Below are 25,399 nucleotides of genomic sequence, written 5' to 3'. Positions count from 1 at the left end.
ATGCTCATTAAGGCTGCATTTATTTCATAATAAATAAAAAAAAAACAATAATATTGTGAAATATTATTACAATTTAAAATTATGGTTTTCTATTTTAATATACTTTAAAATATAATTTATTCCTATGATGCAAAGCTGAATTTTCAGCATCATTACTCCAGTCTTCAGTGTCACATGATCCTTCAGAAACAATGTAATATGCCGATTTATTATCAATGTTGGAAACAGTTGTGCTGCTTAATATTATTTTATAACCTGTGATACGTTTTCAGGATTTTTTGATGAATAAAAAGTAAAAAAATGTCAGCATTTATTTCAAATAGAAATCTTTTGTAACAATATACACTACCGTTCAAAAGTTTGGGGTCAGTAATTTTTTTTTTTTCTTTTTTTTTTTGTGAAAGATATTAATACTTTTATTCAGCATGGATGTGTTAAATTGATTAAAAAAAAGTGATAGTAAAGATTTATATTGTTAGAAAAGATTTATATTTTGAATAAATGCTGTTCTTTTTAACCTTTTCTTCATCAATGAATCCTGAAAAAAGTATCACAGGTTCCAAAAAAATATTAAGCAACACAACTGTTTTCACCATTGATAATAAATCAGCATATTACATTGATTTCTGAAGGATCATGTGACACTGAAGACTGGAGTAATGATGCTGAAATTCAGCTTTGCATCACAGAAATAAATTATATTTTAAAGTATATTAAAATAGAAAACCATAATTTTAAATTGTAATACTAATTGTAATAATATTTCACAATATTACAGTTTTTTCTGTATTTATTATGATATAAATGCATATAAATGCATAATCATTATTTTGACTGGGCTACTTTATATATTTAACCAATTGATGTAAAGGCACCTTAAAGTCTTGGCTACAAAATAAACCCTAACTTTTCCACTATTCTTGCCCCTAAAAAAATATATTTGTCATTTTGTGACCACATTTTCTGGCATTTATATATATAAAAAAAAAATAATAAAAAAAATACACTTGATCTGATAATTACACAAAATTAGGTTGGTAATTTTTGGAGGACAAAATTCTCAAAAAAATTACACTAATTTAAATGGGTTTTGCGCTAGATTTTTTAAACCTGTAAATCACTGAGAGAAAACACATTTTGTGACTTGAAAAATAAGATATAGCCTAGCCCTTCCCTCTTAAAACAAAATATATTTGTTTTGTTTTTTCTTTTGTTTTTTCTTTTTTTATGTTCAAATTATTTGCTTACATAACATACTTTTATGTCTTGAAATGTTGAAGTATTTCATGATAATTTCTGATCTCTAGTATTTCTACTGCTATATCGAAGTGGCGTCACCAGCTTCCTGAGATTCGAATTCCACGTAAGTTTGTTGTTTACCGTGGACTTCTCTCGTATCCAAGCAATGTGTTTTCCTTGACTGGTTGCCCAGTTACTTCTTTATGACGTCAGGACATAGTTACGCCCCTCCTAAATCAAAGGCTTCTCCACGTTAGCATCTGTTAAGGTGGTTCGGATCTTCAAACTTGGCTATATATCTGTGGTTTTCCAACCAACTGCACCTCATTTTCAGTCTTAGATTACATCCGAGTGAAACTACTGTCCGAAATTCATAAAATGTTTTGAAACGTCCACACAGAATGAAATAAAGCGTGTGATTTAAGGCTTCCACCTTAAATCACATGCTGACATCGCAAGAAGCAAAGTCTCCACCTATTCTATGAGCAGCTTTGTAAAGAGGTGTTGTACTTTAACTCCAACGCTCGAATGCTGTCACACGGTGTAGTTTCGGATAGCAGAAGCACTGGAATAGACTTGGGATTTAAACCGGTGTCTGCACAGGGACGGCCGATTCATTTAACCAAGCGCACCGGCTGTTGTGGCCACATCTTAGTGGACATTCTTTGTGGACAAATCTAAACTATATAAATTTTTTCCTCTATACATGCCAAAGCTAGGCAACTTTGTGGACGATTCTGAGACATTGTCGCGAAACTTTGAGGTTTTCGCCACAATTATTGGTAAGTGTCAGTCACATTTTTGATGAGGATGGTGAACTTTTTATGCAACAGCTGTGTTGCTGTCTGTTTGAATTTTTCATTAAGTCAGGTTACATATTTAATCACGTGTTAAGATAAGTTAGGTGTTTAATTTGACTTTTTAAATTTGTTTTGAGTAGAATCTGTAAAAAAAAAAAAAAGAAAAGAAAAAGCTTCTATGACCTTCTTGGATAATTTGAACTTGGAGAATTAAAGGGATTTTAATTAAGAAAATATATTTTGCTCAGCCTCATGTTGTTCTGTGTCGCTTTCTTTCTTCTGTGGCACACAAAAGCAGACTATTAGTAACTGACAGCCTCAGTTTCGATGCAATTGCATCTTCTTCTATAAAATAGTTACTGAGGTTGTCATTCTGCCAAAGTTGTCAAAGTTTCCTTTTGTTCTCTACGGAAGAAAGTAAGGATTGGATCAACATAAGTGTTGGTAAATGACAGAAAATTCAATTTTGCGTGAACTTTTCCTTTAAGTAGCAAAGAAATATTAAGCTCATAAGCTTCCACTTTATGTTTACTTCTTGCTTATACGACAAAAAGTTGTTTTGGACGTGCTACATGTAAACGCCTCACTTGTTGGAAATTGGCTTATACCTCTGTTGGCCACTGGTAGGCGCTAAAACCACACCGTAAACTGTAGATGGATGGATTGATATTTTTTCTCACACAGGTTCACATAAGTCAGAAATGGCTCTGCTCATGCACCACGTGAATGAGTTGTAAAGTCTGGCACAAGGCTCAAACACTTAAGCCTTATGCCAGCTTTTTTTCCCACGAGACTTGCATTTCGCAAAGCAGATTTGCTATATAACCCGAAACAAGTTCTTTTTTATCAGTAGTTTCAGTCTTGCTGTACAGATAAGGTGTTATATCATAGCTGGCCAACCGTCTGTAGACGTTTGCAGACTGTAGCTTACAGCACATTTGGCACGAGAGAGCATGATAGTGATTGACGTAAGTGTCGATTTGTATATCGCCCCAAGCGATGCTTATGCTGGATGACTGGGACGCAACGTTTCCTTAAGAGCATACTGTCTTTTATGGAGGACTATTTGAATAGAGATAATAATAATCATAATACATGCTTTTAAACGTAAGCTGCACACGTAGAAAGATTACATGCTTTTAGAACATGCGTGTTTAATTATATATTCGCATATGGATGATTCTTCAATATCATTATAGCTTTAGTTTCCATTCATTTTAAAGATTGTTTGCATGTTAAATTTCTCTATATTGAACTTGTCCCACACCCAGACATGTAAACTTTTTATTCACTTATTTATAACACATTTCTCTTATCAAAACGGCTGTCATCATTGAAGAATCACCCATAAATCAATGTGTAAAAAAAAGCTGCTCGATCGCTGTTTGTATCGACGAAAGTAGGTATTTGCGCGCTTGAACATACATACAACATTTTACATATCACAAAAATCGCTAAAACAAAATGGGTTATACAAGACGAACCTCAATAATGATAATAATAAATAATACTGACAGAAAAGTCGACCCCTAAAAGTCATTGAATAATTTGCACAGTTGGCAACAATTATGCACGCGACACTTTTTGTTTATAATGCACGCGAATATATAGTAGTAGATTTGCGTTGTTTTGGAAACATACCGTTTAGTGTAGCCATTTAAACATTCAAGGTTATATTCGGTGACTTGTGTTACTTTGACAGTTTGCCTCATGAATGGTGTGGAATTGGTAAGAGTGGGCTGGAACTCCAGGACTGGAGCTCCTCGCCCACTCAGATTGGATTTGTCCTCAATGAGGAAAGCGATGTGGGGGAGAGAAAGGAGGCAGGGTTTGCGCTCCACGTGGGTGAGCATTCCGTCCCCCCATTCGCTACGAGTGTGTGACGTCTTTACAGAACCCTCCTCTGATTGGACAGCGCTTTTGTGGGTGTAACCATAGCAGCACAGTGGAAGCGAGATACGGCGAAACAACGGGCATTATTATGCGTGTTTCACTGGAGTTCCTCTTCGCTATGAGGGCTGGGGTTTAAAAAAAAAACCGTTGCGCTGGTTTTGCAGTACACTGTCAACGACAAAGGACTACAGAATATTAATTTTTATGCACTATCGGAAAATTAGAATTAAATTCTTCTGTGTAAGAAGCTATTAATTTGGAGACTCGCCTCTGGATCGATCACCAAACGGGAATAATCATTGGGAATATTTTCCAAGAGCTTTTACAGATAGCTTTCCACTGAGAGATCCAGCCCTATTCGTCCGCTTCCATCGACCCTGTCTCCTCTATCGTAGGCTATCGAATGGACCAGCATCCGAGCGCCCGGAGCTGCAGCAGTCGCGGAGCTGCGCCGTCCTGCGAGAGCGTCTCCGGCGAGCCCCCCATGAATTTGTACATCCACTCCACCACCGGCACACGCTTCGAGCTCTCCCTTCCCGCAGAAGAGACCGTGGAAGGGCTAAAGCGAAGACTCTCTCAAAGACTGAAAGTCCCCAAAGAAAGACTCGCTCTGCTACACAAAGAAACGTGAGTAGTAGCCGGATGTGTTACTGTTAGGCTGCACGGTTGGTTGTTTTAAACAATGGTTAAGAGCAGGTCAGAAGGTTGATTTTTGCTGGGCTTCCTAATGGAGATTTTCAGCCACCTCTGATGGCAAGCCGTTTTAACACTTATTCATTTAAACTAACTTGTTAGATGTATATATTTATGTTACTAGTACGTATTCCAGCAGTGACTGGTGTATCTTTCCAATTCACCAGCAAATAATCATTAGATTGAATGCTTATTCAATGCACATAAATAGTATCTATTCAGTTAGTGACTAGTACTTATTCAGTAATGACAATGTTACTGTTTTTGTCTCCTTTTCAATTTGTCAAAAAGGAGATCTGTAGTTATATATATACTTTTGACTAGTAGTTGCTGGTATGTATTCTAGTTTTACGAACTCAATTATGTAGTAGTACTAACCGTTTAGTCGTTTTTAACCATTCCAATAGTTACTATCATTTATTCCAGTGTTCTAGTCACTAATATTGGGATATTGACTACAGGCAAAACAATAACCACTAGTATGCAAGGAATGAGCTGTTGTTGACTAACTGAATAGATAGTCACTACTGGAATAAGTACTAGTATGACCAAGAAAGGTAGTCACTAGTATAAAAATAAGTACTAGTAACTCTAATAAGTAAGGGAATACATATTTAATTGGCTTGCCATAGACCCATGCATCTTGGAGCCCTGGCTCATTTTGTTGCATGCATATAGCACCATTGCAGTTGTTACATATCTACTGTGAATTTTTTTTTTTTTTTTTTTTTTTTTTGGTTTTTTTTTTTTTTTTTGGGGCTGTGGCAGTCCACAGCCTCTTGAATAGAGAAATGAAAGTGATCTAAGTTGTTGACAGTGTGCTGTGGAAGTCCGTTTAATATAGGCCATGTGCAAGGTGCACTAGAAACCTGCGATATATCTGAAACTGAACTATTATTTCAAAACATTATGCAAGCAATATACGTTTTACAGCTTGTAAAGAGCTTAAAGGTGTTCCCAGCTGACAGTAGTACATGCCTATAAATAGAATCTCTTGATTAAACTGGTTCGTTTGCTTGATTAGAATGCATGGCATTAGTAATTGTCATTATAAATTTGATGCCGGGAGAATAAAGCATTCCTAGTGAGACTTGCACTGCTGTGTTAGAATATTCTGAGCGAACGTTAAGAGAATAAGAGGCAATGTTAGTTTCAGTGCAGTTTGCACATTGCCTAACAATTGCACTTGGGTGGTGGAGCTGGGAGGTGAGAGAGAAGCTCTTTTGTCACTTGCAAATGACCCTAACAGTTGCATTGTTTGTGCTTTGAATTGGGCTGATTGAAAAGCCCTCACAAGTAATCACCACCAAATTACATCATCCTTTTAAAACGAAGAGAGTCGCTTAATCTCTTCTGTTTGGTTTAGCTGCCTCCAGGCCAAGTGCTCAGTCCCTTTGTTCGGCAGGAGGTGGTGACATTTAGCCCAAGCACATGTGTGCACATTTATGCCACTAGGACAGATATTTTTAAGGGATTGGTGGGTTAAGAATACATTTAGACAGTGTATTTGAAACATTAGGATTCATGCGGGGGTGTTTTTGGACTAAACATGCTGATTTGTATATGCACTTGGATCAGACACTTTTTTTGGTCTACTGGTAGAGGCTACACATGTACTAGCTTACTTTGTTTGAAATACTTGTATAAATATCTGTATCTAGATAAGTGACCATCATGTCCGGACCAAACTGATATTTTCATGCTGGTATTGTGTACAGTTAAAAAAGGATAGTTCACTCAAAATTGAAGAATCGGTCATCATTTACTCACCCACATGTCATTCCGAAGCTATGTGACTTATTTTTCTTTTTTATATTTTTTTGGAACAAAAATAAATTTAAAAAAAGTTTTCATAATTTTGGACCCCATTGACTTTTATTTTATGGGAAAAAACAGCATTCTTCAGAATAACTTATTTTGTGTTTGGCAAAAGAAAGAAGTAAACAGATCTGTTTTGGAATTAACATGCAGGAATTTTTCACATCTTGAGACTAGAAGTCTAACATCTCCTTGTCCTTTCTAGACGCCTGAGTTCAGGAAAACTTCAAGATTTGGGAATAACGGATGGGAGCAAGTTAACGCTGGTTCCGACAGTTGAAGCAGGCCTAATGGTGAAAATAGCATGAACTACATTAAATTTGTTGTACTTTGCTGACCCTTTTGTCACACTCATATTTACCCTGTTGTATCTCTTTTCCTAAAGTCTCAAGCATCAAGACCTGAGCAGTCAGTAATGCAGGCACTGGAGAGCTTGACGGAAACACAGGTAAGATTTCACTCTAATAAGGTCATCCCAGTAGATGTTTGAATTACACAGTGGCCCATTAAAATGGACAGTTGTGCGTACACTTAACCTAATTGCCAGGGCAGCACTGAACGCCCGCACTTGGCTCTTTTTTTAAAGGATCATTTGTATGTTTTTGAACTCTCTACTGGGCAAGATGTTGCATTGACACATAGGGTAATGGGATACAGATGCCCTTCTAAGCTTTTAACTCGAAGACCTCTACGCACTTACTACGCATATTTTAAGAAGCACCTTCCAGTTTCTAGGCAACATCTGTGAGCCAAGGCAAACCCCACCTAGAAGCCACTTCATTGAAACGCCACCTTTCATATGAAAGAAACTCTGCAACTACTATTTTATGATTACGCCGCTTTCTAATGTGTATTTCGTTTCTTAGCTAATGGGTAAACCTCATGATGAAAGCTGTTCTTACCTCATTTTACTTAATGTTTAGATTGGTTGTCCAATCTATTGCTGGATATTGACAGTCATATCTTTTGAAATATACTTCTATGTGCAAAAAATAGTCCACTTCCACTGCATCTTCTTGCTGATATTTTGGGAAATCCTGAGTTATTGTGTTTGTGTGTGAGTGATATGGCTGTACATTTGTGTAGGAGAGTTAAACACTGATCTGTAATGACGACAGAGGAGTGTGGTTGTGTGTACAAGGGGGGAAGGGTAGACAGGGGAGTGCACAACTCTTAACGCTCAATACGCCTTCTCCCGGCAGTCTCCTGTGTCTATAGAAAAGCTTTTTAACATGTTAAAAGTGGCTCACGTTTGGCCTTTCTCATCAAAAAACCTTTTGCAGTGCCGTGCAAACTTTAGATGTGCTTTTCTCTGATCTAATGTGCTATTTTTTTTTGTAGGCAGCTAACTGTGTCATCTGGTTGCTTATGAAACGACCCTGTTTTAGAAATGATTTTTAGTCATCGTTTGTGTCTTTTTTGTAGCTTCATGGTTACAGACATGAACTGAGTCAGTAACATTGTCAAATGTGAGACATATCACTTCTTCAGAATGATATTAGTCAACACAATCGTGCTGCCACAACGACTGTAAAAAGTGATCTGCACTACATGATACCTACCCTTCTTGCCATGTATGACTAGTTAAGGTCAGGATTCGTAGGTAGAGTGAACGACCACATATACATAGCAGAATTCCAAGAGCTAAAGTGTTAGCTTCCAGGGAAAGATCTATCTCAGACTTCCTCGTAACCAGACTGTTTTATGGAAAGGGAAGGCTTGCAATTATTGGAATGGCATTTTTCCCCTTGTTACTCTGGCCTAACAGCCTTTTCTGGCCTATAATTTAAAGCTGCTGTGGTTTCGCGTGTCTCTCCATAGTCTCCAGTTTTACCCTCTCCGCCGTTAAAGAGGAAGAACGGAATGACATCAAGGAGTTTCTTAGTTCCAAGGGAAAATATAGCCCAGTTTATGCAGTCCATTTGATTGATCGGCTGTCCTCTTGAACATTTAAATGCCATTTTTGCATTCGAGCAGCGCTTTGTTGCTGGAAACTTTGTCCATCAAGTAGAAATAATGACTGGTGTCTGATTCTTTCGGCAACGGAGTACGTTAATTAGAGGTTTCCGTGTTAACCCACCTCTAAAGGCAGGTAGATTGCTCGCTTTGTCCTTGGTGGATAACATATCGGTTTGTTTCCACAAGCAAGCGGTCTCAGTGCCACAGACTAGAGATGTTTTCCTGTCATAACTCTCCACCCTCCAGACACCCACCTACTCATTTTAGAATGGGTCCGGTGCCTGTCATTGTGTCTGAAAATGGGCAGATGCAAATAATGGGATCCAACAATATAGAGCGAGTCACCTCTCAGTCACCCCCTTGTCATTTCCACCCACCCAGCCCCCTTCCCAGAGGGAGCAAGGGATGAGAGTAACTGAATATGAGAAAGGGCCGTAGTGACGTCACCCTTGAGGAGGGTCTGGAGTGTATGTGATTACCAGAAAGGACAGTGATGAGTCAGAATCCCAGGTATAGATTGAGGACAAAAATAGAAGTGGTGGGATCGCACATCACACTGAGTGGCAAGGCTCCACAGGATGCCGTTGGCTTTCGTGCCATATCCACAATGATTTTTTTTTTGATTTTGCAAATATTTGAAATGGAAAAGGTGGGTGTTGGTGTGTTGTGTGAACAGCTGGCACATGGGAGGAGATATTCATTTGCGTTCATCTGATCTGTGATCAGGGCCATGCCTATGTGTGTTTGCACAGAGAGCACTCCCGATCCAAGGGGGACTAAGTTGACATGGGCAATCACTTGGATTCGTGACTGTTCTTGTTTCCCATCCGCCTTTGTGATTGAAGTGCTCGGTTTCGTGACTGAATTGAAAAGGAAGGAGGGAGGGGGGCTATGGAGAACTTCTTTTTAGCCGATAACCAAGCCACCAGGCTAGCTTTTTTTAATTAGTGTTAAACTCCTCTTCTGTACTGAGCTGTTACATTTTTAGCACCGTTCCTTGTATTTGTCGTTCTTTATGTTTCTTTATCCTGTGACCTTTCTCTGTTTTTTAAAGACATTAATTAATGCTGAGTCCCATGATTGTAGATATTTTGAATCCTGTTGGCTGCAAGTGCAACACGTCTGTTTTGAATCAGTCTCTCGCCTACCCAGACTAATCTGTTCAGTCATCTGAGGAAAAAGGTGTTGCGCTTTCACGGCGCATATCTTTGATGGTCACCCGGAGCTCAGAGAATGAGGAAGAGGGGACACGGCAGGAGCAAAAATGAAGATGCCGTCATCATTTGCCTCATGTCTTTCTGAACCTGTATGACCTTTCTTTATTCTGTGGAAATAAAAAAAGATGTTCTGCTGTTTTTTAAATGGGAAAGTCTCTGTTTTTTCCATTTGAAGCCACCTTTTTTCATTCTTCAGAATATCTTCTTTTGTGCTCTACAGAAGTAGTCATAAAGGTTTGGAACAACGTGATGGTGAATAAATGATGACAGCATCTTCCTTCTTGGGTGAACTATCCTTGGGTGAATCGTTTCTGTCTGTGCCTTAAAATTATTTAGTTTTGGTCTACAGACATGATGCCGTGAAAGCGTAAAGAGGCTCCTTGCAAGATCTGAATGATCGAATTTAGCCTTTACCCACTGAATCCTCAGTGTTCAATCTCATGTAGACCTTGAGTAGGTCAAACCCCTCGAGCGAAACCTTTGAAGGTTGCCTTCTCTTCAGGGTTTGAAGAAAGATGCAAGTGATTGATTATTGTAAAGGAGCTTGTTATTGCAACCACACCCTTTGTGCCCTTTGTGAGGAATATATTGATGGCCCCTGGTGCGCTCAAAACCAGACCGTCAATGATGAGGGTTAATAAGCTGGTTTAGAACTTTTCCGTGTTTGCTGAGGCCTTTTATAGGTGACCAGTAGTCTTTTAGCCATGCTTGGTATCAAAAGAACCTGTTTTCTGATTTGACCCCTCATAGATGGGCATATTCAAACTGCAGATGAACTTCAGCCTGGTGCTGTTCCGAGCTCCAGCCCCGTATCTCCTGTGCTACAGAAGAAACCGCCTGCAAATGAGTTCCTTGAACCGCAGGGACCCCAATAAATAAAACTGTCAGCTATAGAGTTGGGAGGGAGAAAAAACGGAAGGAGCCAGAGGCGTACTCTCACTGAATATTTCATCAGCATCTACTGGCATCCTCAATCCCCTCCACCCTCTCTCTCACTACAAGGTTTCTCCCCCAGCCCTCCTCCCCTGTCTCCCCTTATCATGTTTTCTTTCTCTCTCCTTCACTCGCTCTTCACTGCATAGCAACCGCAGCCCACTGCAGAGCAAAATGCCTCCCCAACAAATCAAAATGGACGAAGTGTAAAGATAAAGGAATAGTAGTGTTAGTCAGTTTCAGGTGAACCAAAGTATAGAATTCTTCAACATGGTAACTTGTTGGCATAGACATGTCAGTATCTGCCTTTGTTGCCTTTTAAATTAGCCTAAACTGAATGACTTTTCCCCTAATTTTCTGCACTGATTTTAGGGTGAAATTTGCAGAATAAATGGAGATATGTTTTAAATGGAAATTAGTCTTTTTGATTTTTTTTCCAGTAAAATGTTCAAAAATCCTTAAAACAAGATCAATTTACATAAGATGAAACGCTGCATAAAATATTAAGATTTGTTTCCATACAAGTCATGCTCTTGCAGATTTTGTTCACTTTTAGCGAACTTGTTTATACTAAATTGAAAAATCTGCCAATGCAGTAAAATACAAGTAATTTGAAAACAAGTCCTAGCGATACAAATAGGCATTCTCAGAAAAAAACAAGTATTAATATTTTCAGGTTAGTTTAAAAAAAAAAAACTTTGTTTTATGGATACCTTACCTGGAATATTACATAAAAATACTAGTTATCTTTTTTTCTGCATTGTACAGCATTATTAATTATAGTTAGAAGCATATTAGCCTAAATGTTAAGGAATTCTTTATGTTGCATTATTGGCATTCCAGTTCTGCAAAAAAAAAAAAAAAAAAAAAAACTTTGTTGCCGCAGATTCCATGTGGTCCTGTTTTTTGGAATTTGTAATCACTAGTTTGTTTGTTTATTTTTCATGTAGTGAGTGAAGAAAGGGTGGATCCAGGTAGACCTCTGGCTTCAAAAGCATTTCTAAGTCAGTGTCAAGTGCACTTGGTTATAGAACTTGATCTGTGTGCCTTGACGAAAGAGAGAGTCAGTGGCCTTTAGAACAAAGAGACCTGTGCAAACGTACACTTGTTGAAGTACACTTTCGAGTACCTTATCCATTTTAGGCATTATAGACTACATGTTGACACTTCAGGTTCCATACACTGACAGATTCTATATAGCAGTGTTACAGATCTAGCCGAAGTCTGGAATATTTGACCAGAAGGCTTCCGAACCTCTTTTGACAATAAATTTTGGCGTTCTTCCACAAGCACCAATACTTTCCATAGTGGTCTGTTAATATATCTTAGTTTTCCAGTCATGTCAAGAACCCTTAAATACCTCTAAAACATTGTTCAATGTATACTTGAACACACATTTCTTAGATGCTGTGTAAGTGAAGACTGTAGATCTAAACCCGCTGTGTCTTTGTGGTCATTCGTTTATTGCACCAGAAGCGTGTGGGCTGGCCGATGTATTGACAAAGGTCTGTGTGACTCAAACTGACGGCTGTTGTGGGGAATGTCTCTGCAGACCATGTCCTCGCCTTTCAGAGACACTTTTACTGGTTTATGGGGGTTCGCGCACTCTCTCATTATGTGGGATGAGTCTGGGCTTTGAGTGAGTCAGTGAGATGCTTGGGCTTTATGATGACTGATCTGCAAGGCTAATGTGGGGTCTGGCACGCCTTACTTGATGATTCGCAGGCCCAAATAATTTTAATTATTAGTGCTTAGATGTTCAGTGCCCTCATTGCTGCAGATAGTCAAAGACTTTATCCTATTACAAAGTCGCTCCGCTATATGGTAATGGAAGCAGAGTAATCGAGCAGAGTAGGGACCTTTTGTTGGAGTCTGATTTGTGCATTTGATGCAAATCAACTCACAAGACAGCTGTCAGTCAGGGATGGGATTCACCCTCTGGGGAGAGCCACCAATTTCACAACTGATGTTTAAAGAGGGGTTGCAATCAAAATTGACAGGATATTCGGTGTGTTTTCTTTTAATTTTATGAGTTCTTAGTCATACATGGATATCAAGTGGGATTTTTTTTTTTAACTTTATCCTTCTTAAAGATGGAATAAGGGTCTCCATGTCTGGCTCTCCATGTCTGTCAGTGAAATGCACAGAGTGGTAAAGGTTAGTCGGCTGTGAGAGTGGCTGTTCAATGGAAAAATAGATCAGCATAAAAGCTAGAGAAAAAATGATGGAGAGTAGACCCCAGCGATTCAAAAGGTTAACAACAGGTCAGCCAGTACAAGCACACTTGGACGATGAATAGATCAGCTGGGGGAATCTTCATGGCTTTCATTGTCTTTTTTCTGGTACCTTTGGTTCTTCTTTCTTTGTGTGTTAGTCATTCTGCATTTTTATATATTTGTCACATATTTGTCAGAATGTGGCAGACACAACAAAGAGTCTGAGGGTTGAGATCGAACAAGGAGAAGGTTGTTTCGAGTGTTTGAAGAGCAAAGTCAAGACAAGCACTCTGTATTTCTCGCCTTGTATCCAAGGGGTTGGAAAGACCCTTGGCTCAACTACCATTCTGGGTACTCCTAAAATGGACAAGCCTTTCCGGTCCAGCCTTTCAAACAATTAGCTATTATGTGACTGTGTGGCGAGTGGGTCTGCATCCTGTTTCTATGGCTGATTTTTCAGGCCTGGGGCAAGAGAGAAGTTAGTGTTTCGTGGGTGTGCTGAATGGAAGAGTGTTGTGTGTGTATGTGTGTGCCTTTTGTATACTTCTGCTTATTCATAAAAAGGCATTCAGTCTTATTGCCAAATTCTTTTCCAGTTTATAGCAGTACAAATGGAATTACTAAAGCCACCCCCCTCTTCATTTCCTGTTCACAGGTCAGTGATTTCCTGTCTGGCCGGTCTCCTTTAACCCTGGCTCTGCGAGTAGGCGATCATATGATGTTTGTCCAACTGCAGTTGGCAGCACAGCACTCAGGCGGCCCACAGTTGCAGCATCGGCATCTCATATCACGCGGGAGTTCAGAGGGCACGACAGGACAGTCTCATGGAGCTTCAGGGTCTGGGATGGCGAGGGTTTCACACAACCCCCACCCACATCACCCGCACCCACATCCTCACCATCCAAACACAAAGCTCCCATCTAACCCTGCGGCCTTCCCACCTTCCCCCTCTATCCCACCCGTTCCTTCCATGTACCCCACCTCAGCCTCAGGGCACTGTAGCCCTCCACCGAACCCCTCTCAACTCCCTGGAAGTTTTCTTCACTCCCCGCAGTCATCTTCTGCCTGTCCCACCTCTCCAAGCAGCCCCAGTCCTGCAGCTTCCTGTCCAGAGGTGAGCCACTGTTTTTCCTACATTTTCCAATTCAGTATTTTTGTATAAGAATGGCAATAGAGTTGATTTTACCAATTAGATTAGTAAAATGTACAAACCATACTAAGGATTGACCATAGGCCCATGTTTTGCACAGGCCAACTGCCCAGCAAAGACGTCCGGCAACTGTAACACTCCTTCGCGATCCCGCAAACCAGGCGCTATCATTGAAAGTTTTGTGAACCATGCTCCTGGAGTCTTTTCTGGGACATTTTCAGGTACAACTTCTTAATAAGTTTATTAGCTGATAGGCTCCAGCATAAGACGTCAGTTCTTCTACTTGTATAGAAGATTTATATAATCCTCTATTTATATAGAAGTTTTATGTGATCCAATTAACCATATATCTATAATCTCTATTTAATATCTATATTGGTTCTTCCCTAAGGCACTTTGCATCCCAACTGTCAGGACAGCACCGGACGTCCCAGGCGGGACATAGGCACCATCCTTCAAATCTTGAATGACCTTTTGAGTGCCACCCGGCATTACCAGGGCATGCCACCATCACTCACGCAGCTCCGCTACCAGACCCAGTGCAACAGCCCAAGTTCGCCAGTACCATCACCACCACCCTCACCTCCCCACACCCCCGGACTAACCAGTCTGCCTACCACAGTGCCCTCTGAGACTCAGCCCACCCTCCACCCACTGGTGCAGTGCCAGAGCCAGATCCGTATGTGCAAGCCTCCTGGTAAGTTTTATTGCATTTGCCAGAATTTGTATGTGTAGTTATTCAGGTAAAAGTGTTTAGATTGTAGCCAAGAGGTTCAGGATTTAAATCCAAGGCAGTGTTAACATAGCTTCAGAAGGTCCAAGACAAGTGTGTAAGGATAAGAAAAGTGGAGATGTTAGAGAGGGGGAGGAAGAACTAGGCTTGTTCTTTCAGGCCCTGGTAGTCATGCTCCAGCAGCCACAGCATGTCTGGCTTTGTCTCTGTGCTGATGGTGTCCTCTTTCCTCTGAGAGGCAAAGAATGGGGGTGGACTACTCTGTTACCAGAAGGAAGGAGGCAGAGAGCCAGAGCGAGAGAGATAACGAAGCGAGATAGCACTCACAGAAGTGTGGCAGGTACCCCGCTCTGTCTGGTAAAAACTGATTATATGGGGCAGCTCGCTTTAGCTCTGAGGAGGAAATTGAACTGCTCTGTCATGAAACACCACTGTTGGAGAGTATAGAGATAATGAAGAAATATCATCCTAGCACTGTTCAAAGCACGGGCCTGTTATCAATCTAGACTAGATTAAAAGCATACCAAGCTAACACTACATAATATGAAAACATATCATCAACTACTTGGGTGGAATAACTTCGGTCACTCGATTAACACAAAGGGGTAGGGAATCCTACGCGTTTTTTGAGATGATGCACACTTTTCCCGTGTGTTAACCCCTCTTCTGCTTATATTAATGCTCAGTCATTGGCCCATTTCTCTCTTTATACTGCTCCCACATTGAAAGTCAATGGGCCATCCTATTGGTTCCCCTCTTGCTCATTTGCAAAAACTCCCAGCAGTCAGGGCCAGGGCTAGTCAATGGAAGCTTGTTTTCATATCAGCCTTTAAATAGAGATTTACACAATAAATATGAGCTCCAAGAGAATGCTTATTGTGTTTGAAAGTCAGCAAGAGGAGGCGGAGGGAAAATACCAAGAGTCCATTCATAAAATTGTTTGTTATATCCGGCCAGTGACTGCCCACTGATTAACTGGCACTTCCTCTTGGGCAAAAGAGAAAAAAGGGAAGGGTGCTGGGCCTATTTTTTAGACAAAACTGCCTTGCTTGTCAACATATTTGTGAACCCATGGTGTAGGGTAAGATTTAGTTGTGATATTGCTAGATAGATGTTATCTCTTAGCACCTGGTGACCAACTTGTCTACATTGGACAGGCACCTGTGTCTTTCATGACCACTTTGAAATGTCTCATACTTTTAGCACAGTATAATCATTTCTCACATCACTGTCTACTTAATGTGATTGCAGACCAAATAAACCCAATATCCCCACCATTCTTGTTTAGACATCCATCTATGCATACTGTTGTTGGATTCTTCTAGACATTTGGCTTTTACGTACTGTAGTCAGTGTTTGCAGAAAGGTTGGGGAGAATATGGGGGATGGAGAGCTGGGGGTGCAAAGAGGGTTAGCTATTCTTGACTCAAATTCCTGTGTTCGCCAGGGTCTCTCTGACCCCTTTGCCCACTGCAGGCAACCCCTTTGTTTGACCTAGTGTGATCAAATAGTGCAGTAGTGTACCAGCCTCACCTTTTGTGAAAGAAGAAAAGCCTGTAGGTTTAAAACTTAGGGCTGGCCTTTAGATTTGGTATTGCCTGGCCACTGCGCTGAACAGAGGGAGGGAAGGGGGATGAAATGAGTCTCAAACTGGGAGGGGGCGGATAGTGCAGGAATGCTTTCGCCCCTCGACATTCTGTCAGCTCAGGTTAGTTTAGTTTGGGCTGTGTAAGAGTGTCAGGGTGGAGCTGTATTTTAGCAGAGTGAGAGAGAAAGAACAAGGAAGGGCGCTCAAATTCCTCCCCTCACTCATTTAATCCGACCAAAAGCAAACGTTCCTGGCTGCTGTGTACATACTGCAGCAATGTGAAATGTCAAGATTTCAGTCCTCTTTGTCCTGAGCTCCCTGGTGCTTAAACATTGCCAAGTTCTTTTCCTAACCCAAAAGAGACAGTTTGCCTCTATGAGGATTGCTTGATCAAGTGCCCCAGGGCTCTTATCATGTCACTGTGGTGCTCAGACCTGCCCAGCTCGACCGGTAGTTAAATAATTAATTCCCCCTCCTTGCTCACTGCCAACAAGCATGTAAGAAACCCCCCAGGCTGACTATCCTTAGCTGCTCATCAGGCGGGGGCCATGGCTAGCCATATCCAATGCCTTTTATTGCTCCTAGTATGCAAATTGTGGTCATTTGAGACCACGGCTCCCTGCAGGGTCATTGATGCCATCGCATCAGAGAAGCAATGGAGATGTCAGGCCTTGGCTGCTCCCCTGGTTTAGTTCTTGCTAGGGGTGCAGATGGCTGAACACAATGCCTGTCCTATGCTGTGCACCCACTCTGAGCTCCTCCCAACCCAGAGGCAACACTGGCGCCCATCCCAGCTCTCTGGGAGTTAGCTACAGCTGGCTTATAGAACAGGAGCACCTACTGATCTCAGAGTACATCTTAACAGGAGCATTGCAAAGGCTTGAGAACTATAAAAGAGTATTATTTTGGGGGCAAAGCTGGTCACTCTGTTAGAAGATCCTGAGGAGTTTTGGTTGGACATTGCAAATGCTATAAATGGCTATATATGGGTCAATGGTCCATAAGAGTGCCCACAATAAAGAAAAACTTTTCAAATTTACTTGAAAACAATACAATACTTAAAAACAATATTTTATAAATATACTCTTTGTACCTATTTTGGTTTCTTATGGTTTTGAAAAGTTTTTCATTTATTGACCATTATTTTATTTTTTTCTGCATGGTGGTCACTTTACATGACTGATTTTGTGGGCAAAAGTTTTTTTAAATATTAATAAGTAGTGAAGTAATTTTGTTACAGTATTTTCATAACATTATTATTTCTAAGAAGTAACACTGTTAATCATAATCACTATTATTATTATTAATAATAATAATAAAAACATAAAATATTTTAAGAATTGTACTATTTATTATTTATATTATTTTTAATTTTTCTTTTTTGCTTCAGATTAAAATCAGAACAGGTTTTTTTGACAGAATTTTTACCTTTATGTCTCCAAAATATATCAAAATAAATTTTAATACCTAAATTAAAAACGTGATCATCATAGAGGAAGCGTATTCAACTCATTTTTATGAGTGAATTGCATTTTCAAGGTATTTTTGGGTAAATTAATCGATCTGGATGAAAAATAACCATTAGATGATGTCTGACACGCCGTGACATACTTTTGTGTTACTCCCTCCTCCACTGCCAAGACATCTCCCCTTGATGTAGAGTGATTGCTGCACCCAGACTCAAAAAGATCACAGGACTTATCAAGACAAACAAACAAACAAGTCAAAGACAAGTGTTAATTAAGCTGATCTTTAATGGATCAATGGCAAAACGGAATCTCAGAGAGACTGCCAGATCGCTGTACTGTGGGCCGACACATTGGGTTGGGCTTAATGTTTACCCAAAACCCTGCTTAACTGACCTAATACCTGCAGACAGGCCAACAGCCTCATCGATTGGGTAAAAATCCTCCCTCCATTGCTCTCTCTCTCTCTCTCTCTCTTCATTCTTAATCCTCCTCCTTTCCATTTTCCCCTCTCACGTGGTTATCAGCACTCAGTCTGAATCTTTCTCCCTCCATGAAGGGATCAATACATTCTCATACATCAGCTCATTCCCTTCAAAAAGCATGAGGCGAGTGCATAACATCCAAGCTTTTGTTCGCCAGCATGCTTCTACTTTTTAGATTCCAGAGGGAGTTTTTGTGTAATCTTCCGCCCTCCATGGCTTGTTCTCATTTGCCTATTTCTGTCTTTATTTATGTTCCTCTGAGGCCTCCGTCACGAGGCTGTATTGAGGAGGAGGGGCGTGGGTGGATGCGGGTGCTGGGGGGAGGGGGTTAGAAAGGAAGGCCAGGTGTATATCTCATGTGCGGGCCCAAACAGCTGTGTGGCAGGAGGCGGGGCCAGGGTTGTTTTGTCCTTTTCTCCCCCTGCTCCTTTCCCCTGAGGCTCGGGCAGAGTTTGTCACAAGCCTTTTTTTGCCCCAACCCCCCTAATTTGAGCCGTGAGCCTGAGAATGTCGAGTGCGCAGTGAGGACACTGCAGCACACACGGCTAGCTCTGAGACAATGCATCGTTGGCGAAGGAGGATGAGGGGAGGAAGGGAAGGGCAGAGAGGGTGAACACAGGGGGGAGGGGCTTTTTCTGTCCATGATGTTCACTTGCAATCGTTGCTGGCAGCAAAATAACTCTCTGTTCTTGTCCACCCACCCCCCGTATGTGTATAAGTCCAAACCTTAGTATAGGGAGGGGTCTAGGAAGCATGAAGGGACAGAGAAGGGAGAGCTTTTGCTCTGCTTGTTCTGCCTTTGTTCCCAGTGTATCCCAGCCCCCATACCACAGCCGTTCACTCTTTTTGCACTCACGGCAGCTTAGGCAGATCTGTTGGGATGGCTTCAGGCCGGCGAGCCATGCCATAGCCTAATAATAACCCTCCTAAACGGGTGCATTGACTACACCCCCCCGGGCAGCCACGTTCGTCCTCATAATGATGCGGGGGTTGTTCAAGACATTCAAGTTAAGTTTGTTTTTCCCTGCAGCACAGTCCCCAAGCCATGTCAAACTAGTGGTGATGTTTTCACAGTGTCCGTGGATTTGTTTGGATGGGTGACTGTGTGGGAAAGGACATTGGCAGGGGCCACAAATTCTCACAATGAACAAAAAGGAACTTGGCTTAGTAGCCAAGGGTCTGCCTTAATGTCTTTGAGACCATTGTAAGCTTTGTACAATACCTTGACAGTGGCATGGCGTGCCCAGTGCTGTTAATGAGCTCCTCTGCTTTTTTTTTTTCTTCACAGATTTTTGTAGTTAGGTCCCTTGGGGCACTGCAGCCTCATACAGCAAGGTTTTTTTTTCACTAGCCCCAGTTGGTATGCAGAGAAGAGCTGACAGGCTGCAAGGTGAGGTGGCTGGCCTACTTTTGAGGCCTAGAGTTAAAGCGAGACTCTTTGAAAGGGCAGATGAAGGAGAAAAGCATGAGTGTAAGCATAGAAACCCTTTCTGAATGGTTTATCTGTTGAGCTTGTGCAGTCGAACAAAGACCTTCATAACCTGTAATGTCCTATAAGACCAGAACCTCTCTAATCATGCTAAAATGCCAGAGCAAGGCTCAAATCTGATTTGTCTAACCAGGTTAGGAAGGAACTGTTTGGTGGATCTCTGTTGTTGTTATTGTTTGTACAGCCTGTTCTTTCTCTACAAATATCCAAATTATTAAAACTACCACTTACATTTATAGCGCAAATCCTTCCTAGATGGCTCAAATCCATCCACCCTGGAAAGGTATTAAGTAAAGGGGGAAATTGAAGCCACACGAAATCCTGATTTCATTTTGATATGGAGAGGTGGATGAAATTGATTAGTGAATGAGAATATGCATCTCTTTTTCTATTGCATTCCAGGTGGAATTCCAGAGCATGTCTTTCTCACTCTACCTCCTTGTCTGTCTTTCTCTCCAAAGGTATTGGGGAGGGGTGAACTATGTGTGCATATGGGGGTGGGGGTCTTGGTATTGGGGGTTGGGTGGGTGATTACTTGTTCAATGAGCTTAGGCCAGGAAAAGAAAGGAGGGGAAAAAGGGCCCAGCTCACTTCGCTTACAATTTCCATTCGCTTGCATTTTCTATTGAAAGCCAATAGCAGTGTCCTCGCCTGGAGATGGATTGCTGCGCTAGAGCTAAGGTTTAATCAATAGGTCTTTTTAATTTGCCATCGATCCATGTTAAAAGCTACTGCTGCTGGTGCTGTGTGTGTGTATGTGTGGCGGAGCACATGCGATGAAAGTCTATGCTCGGGATTATTGACATTCTAGCTGGCTATTTCATTATTTAATTCGGGGATAGTTCCTAATGGAGCTGGCTAATAGATTGTGGTTTCTTTTTCTCTCCCATTCTCTTGAATATATTTATAAATGAAAGGTTTAGGGTTGAGCTGTCGAGTGGAAAACCCCCTCATGCCCCCCCCCCCCCCCAAAAAAAATTGGCGCATTAGCCGCTAAAACCTTAGCATTGTTTGTGAGATTAGAAAGTGCAAGGTATTTGCTTCCTGTTAAAGAAATTGTATCATTTAGGAATGTGTGTGCACATGCGGGCGTCGGTGTTCTCATGGGCGTGTAGGTCCCTTTGTGAGAACGCACTTCTCCCTTTTGCGTATCTCAAGGGCACGCCTGCCAGGACATTTTCAGCCACTTCTGATAAGGGAAAAGCAGACTTGTTAGGTTGCTCTCTTCTAAAATGAGACAGCAACGTAGTGTTCTTATTTCTGTACCTACTAAAGGAAAGAGAGAGAGAGAGTGATGGGCCGGAGGTAATCACAGCATGCCTTTTTAAGAACATCAACGTCACCACTCAGACTTGAGTTTATTTATCCAGCACCCGGCCTTTGATAACATTCAGCAGGATCAGCAGTCAGGATCCAAAGCACTGAGTCATTCTGTCCTAGACCAAATATGTGTACTGTACCAGAACTTCCCCTGCTGAAAACACTAGTGTAGATAGTCACCACCTTATGTTGTGTTTTGGATGCTAGTCGTTAGCTTGGGATTGGATGCTCAAATGCAGATGGTGTCCACACAAGTCTTCTTAATCTTCATGTATTTCTTGGTCAGCCAGCTCTGCCAGAATGTTTTGGTGTGCCAGCTTTGAATGAGTCACAGTGGTCAACTAGTCATTCAACAACCTCCTAATCTTTTATTGTTTTTTTTTTCTATTATTCTGTCATCTAGTTATTAATTGTTATATACTTTCTGTATCATTTTTTTATTTATTTAAATATATCTATTTGTTGACATGCTCAAATTGTCTTTTTTTCACACCTTTCTTCCCCATTACAGCCATATGTCTTTGGCCGTTGCTTCACATCTCACACTTTTGTTGTGATTTTAAGCATATAATCCATCCAAATCAAGACATCTGCATTCTGTTATAGTCTTTTGTGCTTGAGTTAACTAATTGTTCAGGCAAACCTAGTGACACTTTGATTTTGAAACTATGTAGTTTTGCACATTCTTAGCAACTTTAGCTAGTTTAAACTAACCAAATCAGTGCCAAGTAGTCTGGAACTAACTTTTGCTCTTTCTCCCTGGTTCTTTAGGAGACCGACTGCGTCAGACCGAGAACCGAGCCACACGCTGCAAGGTGGAGCGACTGCAGCTGCTCATGCAGCAGAAGCGCCTGCGCAGGAAGGCCCGGCGAGATTCTCGTGCCCCGTACCACTGGCTCCCCAACCGCAAGGCCGGGCGCAGCAACAGTAACAGCAGTATGTCTAGCGAAGGCTCCTTGGACCTGGACTTTGAGGACTCTGTGTGGAAGCCCGACGTCAAAGCTGATATGAAATCGGAGTTCATCATGGCCTAAAGCAGCTATGGTTGCACCATTTTCGAGGAAAACTGGGGTTTACACTTTAGAGAGGAGAATTTCCGAAGACTGTACACACAGATGCACATTTAGAATCTGGCAGGTTTTACTCCTCGTCTCTCCTGTGACCACAAAGACTTTACACAAAGGAAGATTCACAGACTTTTACTTACATCCTTACATCCTTGATAGACTACGATCTTGGAATAGACTAAGTTTCCAAATGACAATGTTTGGATATGGATTGGACTGATGAATAGACAGAATTTGGACTCTGAATGTCCAAGAAGTAAACACAAATGAGCATAGCAGACATCATCGGTGTTGGGATTTGTTTTTCTCTTTCCTTTTTTATGTTTTTCTTTTTTTTTTTATCCAGGGGGAAGATCTATACTTGCCATATAAAGGGCATGATGAACTGACAAAAATCAGATACTGAACCTACTTCCTCCTTTTTTTGTTACGAATGGGCATTCACAGTTCAAGAATCATTTGAAGGGGGTTATCTTGTTTTCAAGTCCTGTTTTTCTTGAATCATGATGATTTCTGAAACAATATGTAGCATTACCCACAAAGCATTCAGGTTTTTTATCTTGTAGATGAGGAGGGTTCATTTGCACACACACCTGTGATTTGAAATAGACAAAGGATATCATAACATAAGAGATGGCACAGTGCATGTTTAGTATATAAATGTACAAAAAAAAAATACAAAAAAGTCTTTCTTAACAACATCTCAGTAGTCAGAGGTTCAAGTAGGAAACTAAAACATGAAACATAAATATGCTGATGCGATTGAAGATACCAGGCTTGTGAAGTCGGTTGTTTTTAGTATATATAAAGAACGACTTTCCTTTTTTTTACCTCCGTGAAAACAAACAAACCAACCAACCAACCAAATGTAAAACAGCAGTTGCTCATCAAGACTCAAGTCACGCTGTGAAATTAATCTGATGTTATATAATCATTTAAATACATTACTGTCTAAATGTGTATAATAGAGAGAGTGGTGGGGTGCCAGAGGAATAGTTTACAAATGTACATTATAATGGCAAAGTGGAATCTCTCATTTATGCATTCAACTAAAACAACCTGCCTGGTTTTATCCCAGCAAACACTTACAGTTGTGACAAAATTTCAACAAGATTACCCTTATTTGTCCATTCAGCCAGACTTCTTTGCAGATTCCCACATAAGCATCTAGACCAGAGCGTATCCCCCACCTTCACACTCTTGATAGTGCCTCATACGTAGACGCACTGACATATTCAATCAGGCGTTCCACAGACAGACGGTTCTGCTGCTATATGGGATTTCTCTTTGCATGCAAACGTGTGAATTATCCTGATCCTTTTTTGTAGAAGAAAATAATAATAATAATAATAACAACAATACTGAGAAACTGGTGCTGAAAAGAAAAGATAAACAAGCATGAATTTGTGAAAAATGGAGAAAAAAAAAAAAGACATTTGCCCCAGCTATTTGGGATTTTTGAATTAGAAACGTGATGTTACATATCAGTCGCAAACCAAAACGGACTGGAATTCTACTGTACATGGATCATTCCTGGACTAACTAAGGAACAATGGAACGTTTTCTATTCCCAACATCCAAGGGATCCTCAGAGCAAACCCTGGCACTCCCATTGACCTGTCCAGATGCAGACTAACAGGGATGTTAGCAACCAACATTTGCCCCAATGACTACTTGGAAATAAACGTGAAAATGTCCTAAACCACATTGATGTTGCACTCACTGAGTTTGCAATGAGATTACCTACCTGAAAGGGAACATTGTCTTTTCCTTTTTTTTCTGTTCAAGTGGCCTTAACGTTCATTATCGAAACACTTGCAGAGTGGTGGACAACATAGGGATGTTTCTGTTGTTTTTGTCCTGTGTTTTTGTTAAAGCATCACTTTTTCTGGGGCAATTTTTGTGTTTAGGAGGTGGAGGCTCTATTATGTCAAGGCTTCAGTGCCTTAAAGTTTTGCCCTGTCGGTGTGTACAAAAAAAAAAAAAAAATCTGAACAAATTCGCATTTATGCAGGTTTTTATCAATTTATAGGAGCTCTAGTAGAATATTGTCTTTTATGGTTTGATTGTTACAAGTCACGACCTGGAGGTTAAACGGGTTCCATCAGTTTGTTCCATTGTTTGTTTGATTAAGTCCCTTGAACCCTGCTGTCCTACAAAGAAGCAACAAATTTACAAATTTAATTGAAAAAAGGAAGGTTCAACTGCAGTGCTATAGTGACAAAGTGCCCTAACTCTCAACTGAGAAGTCCTTTAAGGACACATTGACAACGTGCACTTCCCTTCTTCTCAGATAAATTACTTCAGTGGACGATTTCTCCTTTTCCCCCAAGAAAATCATTATTTAATTTTTATATATGTATGAAATATACTCTGTGTGTGCCTCACCTATATGTAAAATGGTTAAAAAAAAAAAAAAGAAGTGAAAACTGAAAAAAAGCATAGGAAATGATCTGAGTTTTAGGATAGGGTAATTGAATGAGGGTGGAGGGAGGGAACGGGGGCATTTTCAATAGTTTGTTGGAGTTCTGATCACATCATTTAAGTTGCCTGTTCTTTCTTGTAGCCAATGAAAACTGATTACAAGAGTCAAGAAAAAAAAAAAAACAATTTTACAATGTTCTAGCTATAGACCGGTGTAGCACATGTGTGACTGTATTAATTTATGAAACCAAAATGGTAACTGTGAATTATGTATTTCTTTGTGCTTTTTTAAAAGTGGGCAGAAGGTGGAAAAAAGGGCGTTGCTGTGCCCTGTTTTGTTTTTGTGGAATATAATGGAAATAATCAAGTAAAAAAAAAAGGAAAATATCTAAATATATTTTTTTCTTAAGCAATACATTTCAGTGTGACTTGTGATAGGACATTTTCTTTTTTTAGGTAATAAATTGAAAAAAAAAATGACTTTGGGTGTATTTTGTGTTTTTTGTATGTGTGACTTATCCCATGTGGATTTTGCAAGTTATATATATTTTACTAAGAAAAGCTATGAGCTACTATATAAGATAGATAATATAAGATTATTTATAATCAACAGCAGCCTACTTGAGCATCGTCCACCATCTTGGATTCATGTTTTCACTGAGCTTGTCATGTTGTCTAATTTGGCCAAAACAAGTTATCTAAGGCAGAATAGCTAAAATACTCAACTTTTAGAACAAATTTTGTGTCAAGAGCGCACTTATGATGCTTCAAAAAGCTATGTTTGCTAAAATGCTAATGGTATACCACTAGGTTTGGTAAGAGATCAACTATGTTGGTAGCTTGTGTGTTACATGCCACCTTACTGCTCCTTCGTGTCTTTTACTATTACCAATTCCTTTTAGTTTATAA

At 40.4% G+C, this 25,399-nt stretch overlaps 1 protein-coding gene across 1 annotated transcript; it reads left to right on the top strand.

The window, feature by feature from the left end:
• The first annotated feature begins 1,734 nt into the window (after window positions 1-1,734).
• On the top strand, window positions 1,735-24,970 carry midn (midnolin). The gene is made up of 8 exons (XM_048165503.1): window positions 1,735-2,021; window positions 4,328-4,559; window positions 6,649-6,736; window positions 6,829-6,891; window positions 13,424-13,882; window positions 14,019-14,139; window positions 14,310-14,615; window positions 21,771-24,970. Exons 1-8 carry the CDS (start codon window positions 1,946-1,948, stop codon window positions 22,031-22,033), a joined length of 1,608 nt encoding a protein of 535 aa, XP_048021460.1. The 5' UTR covers window positions 1,735-1,945; the 3' UTR covers window positions 22,034-24,970.
• The last annotated feature ends 429 nt before the right edge of the window (window positions 24,971-25,399 follow it).

Source organism: Megalobrama amblycephala, linkage group LG2, assembly GCF_018812025.1.
Source record: "Megalobrama amblycephala isolate DHTTF-2021 linkage group LG2, ASM1881202v1, whole genome shotgun sequence".
NCBI lineage: Eukaryota > Metazoa > Chordata > Actinopteri > Cypriniformes > Xenocyprididae > Megalobrama > Megalobrama amblycephala.
This window is presented reverse-complemented; position numbering and strand designations above follow the sequence as displayed.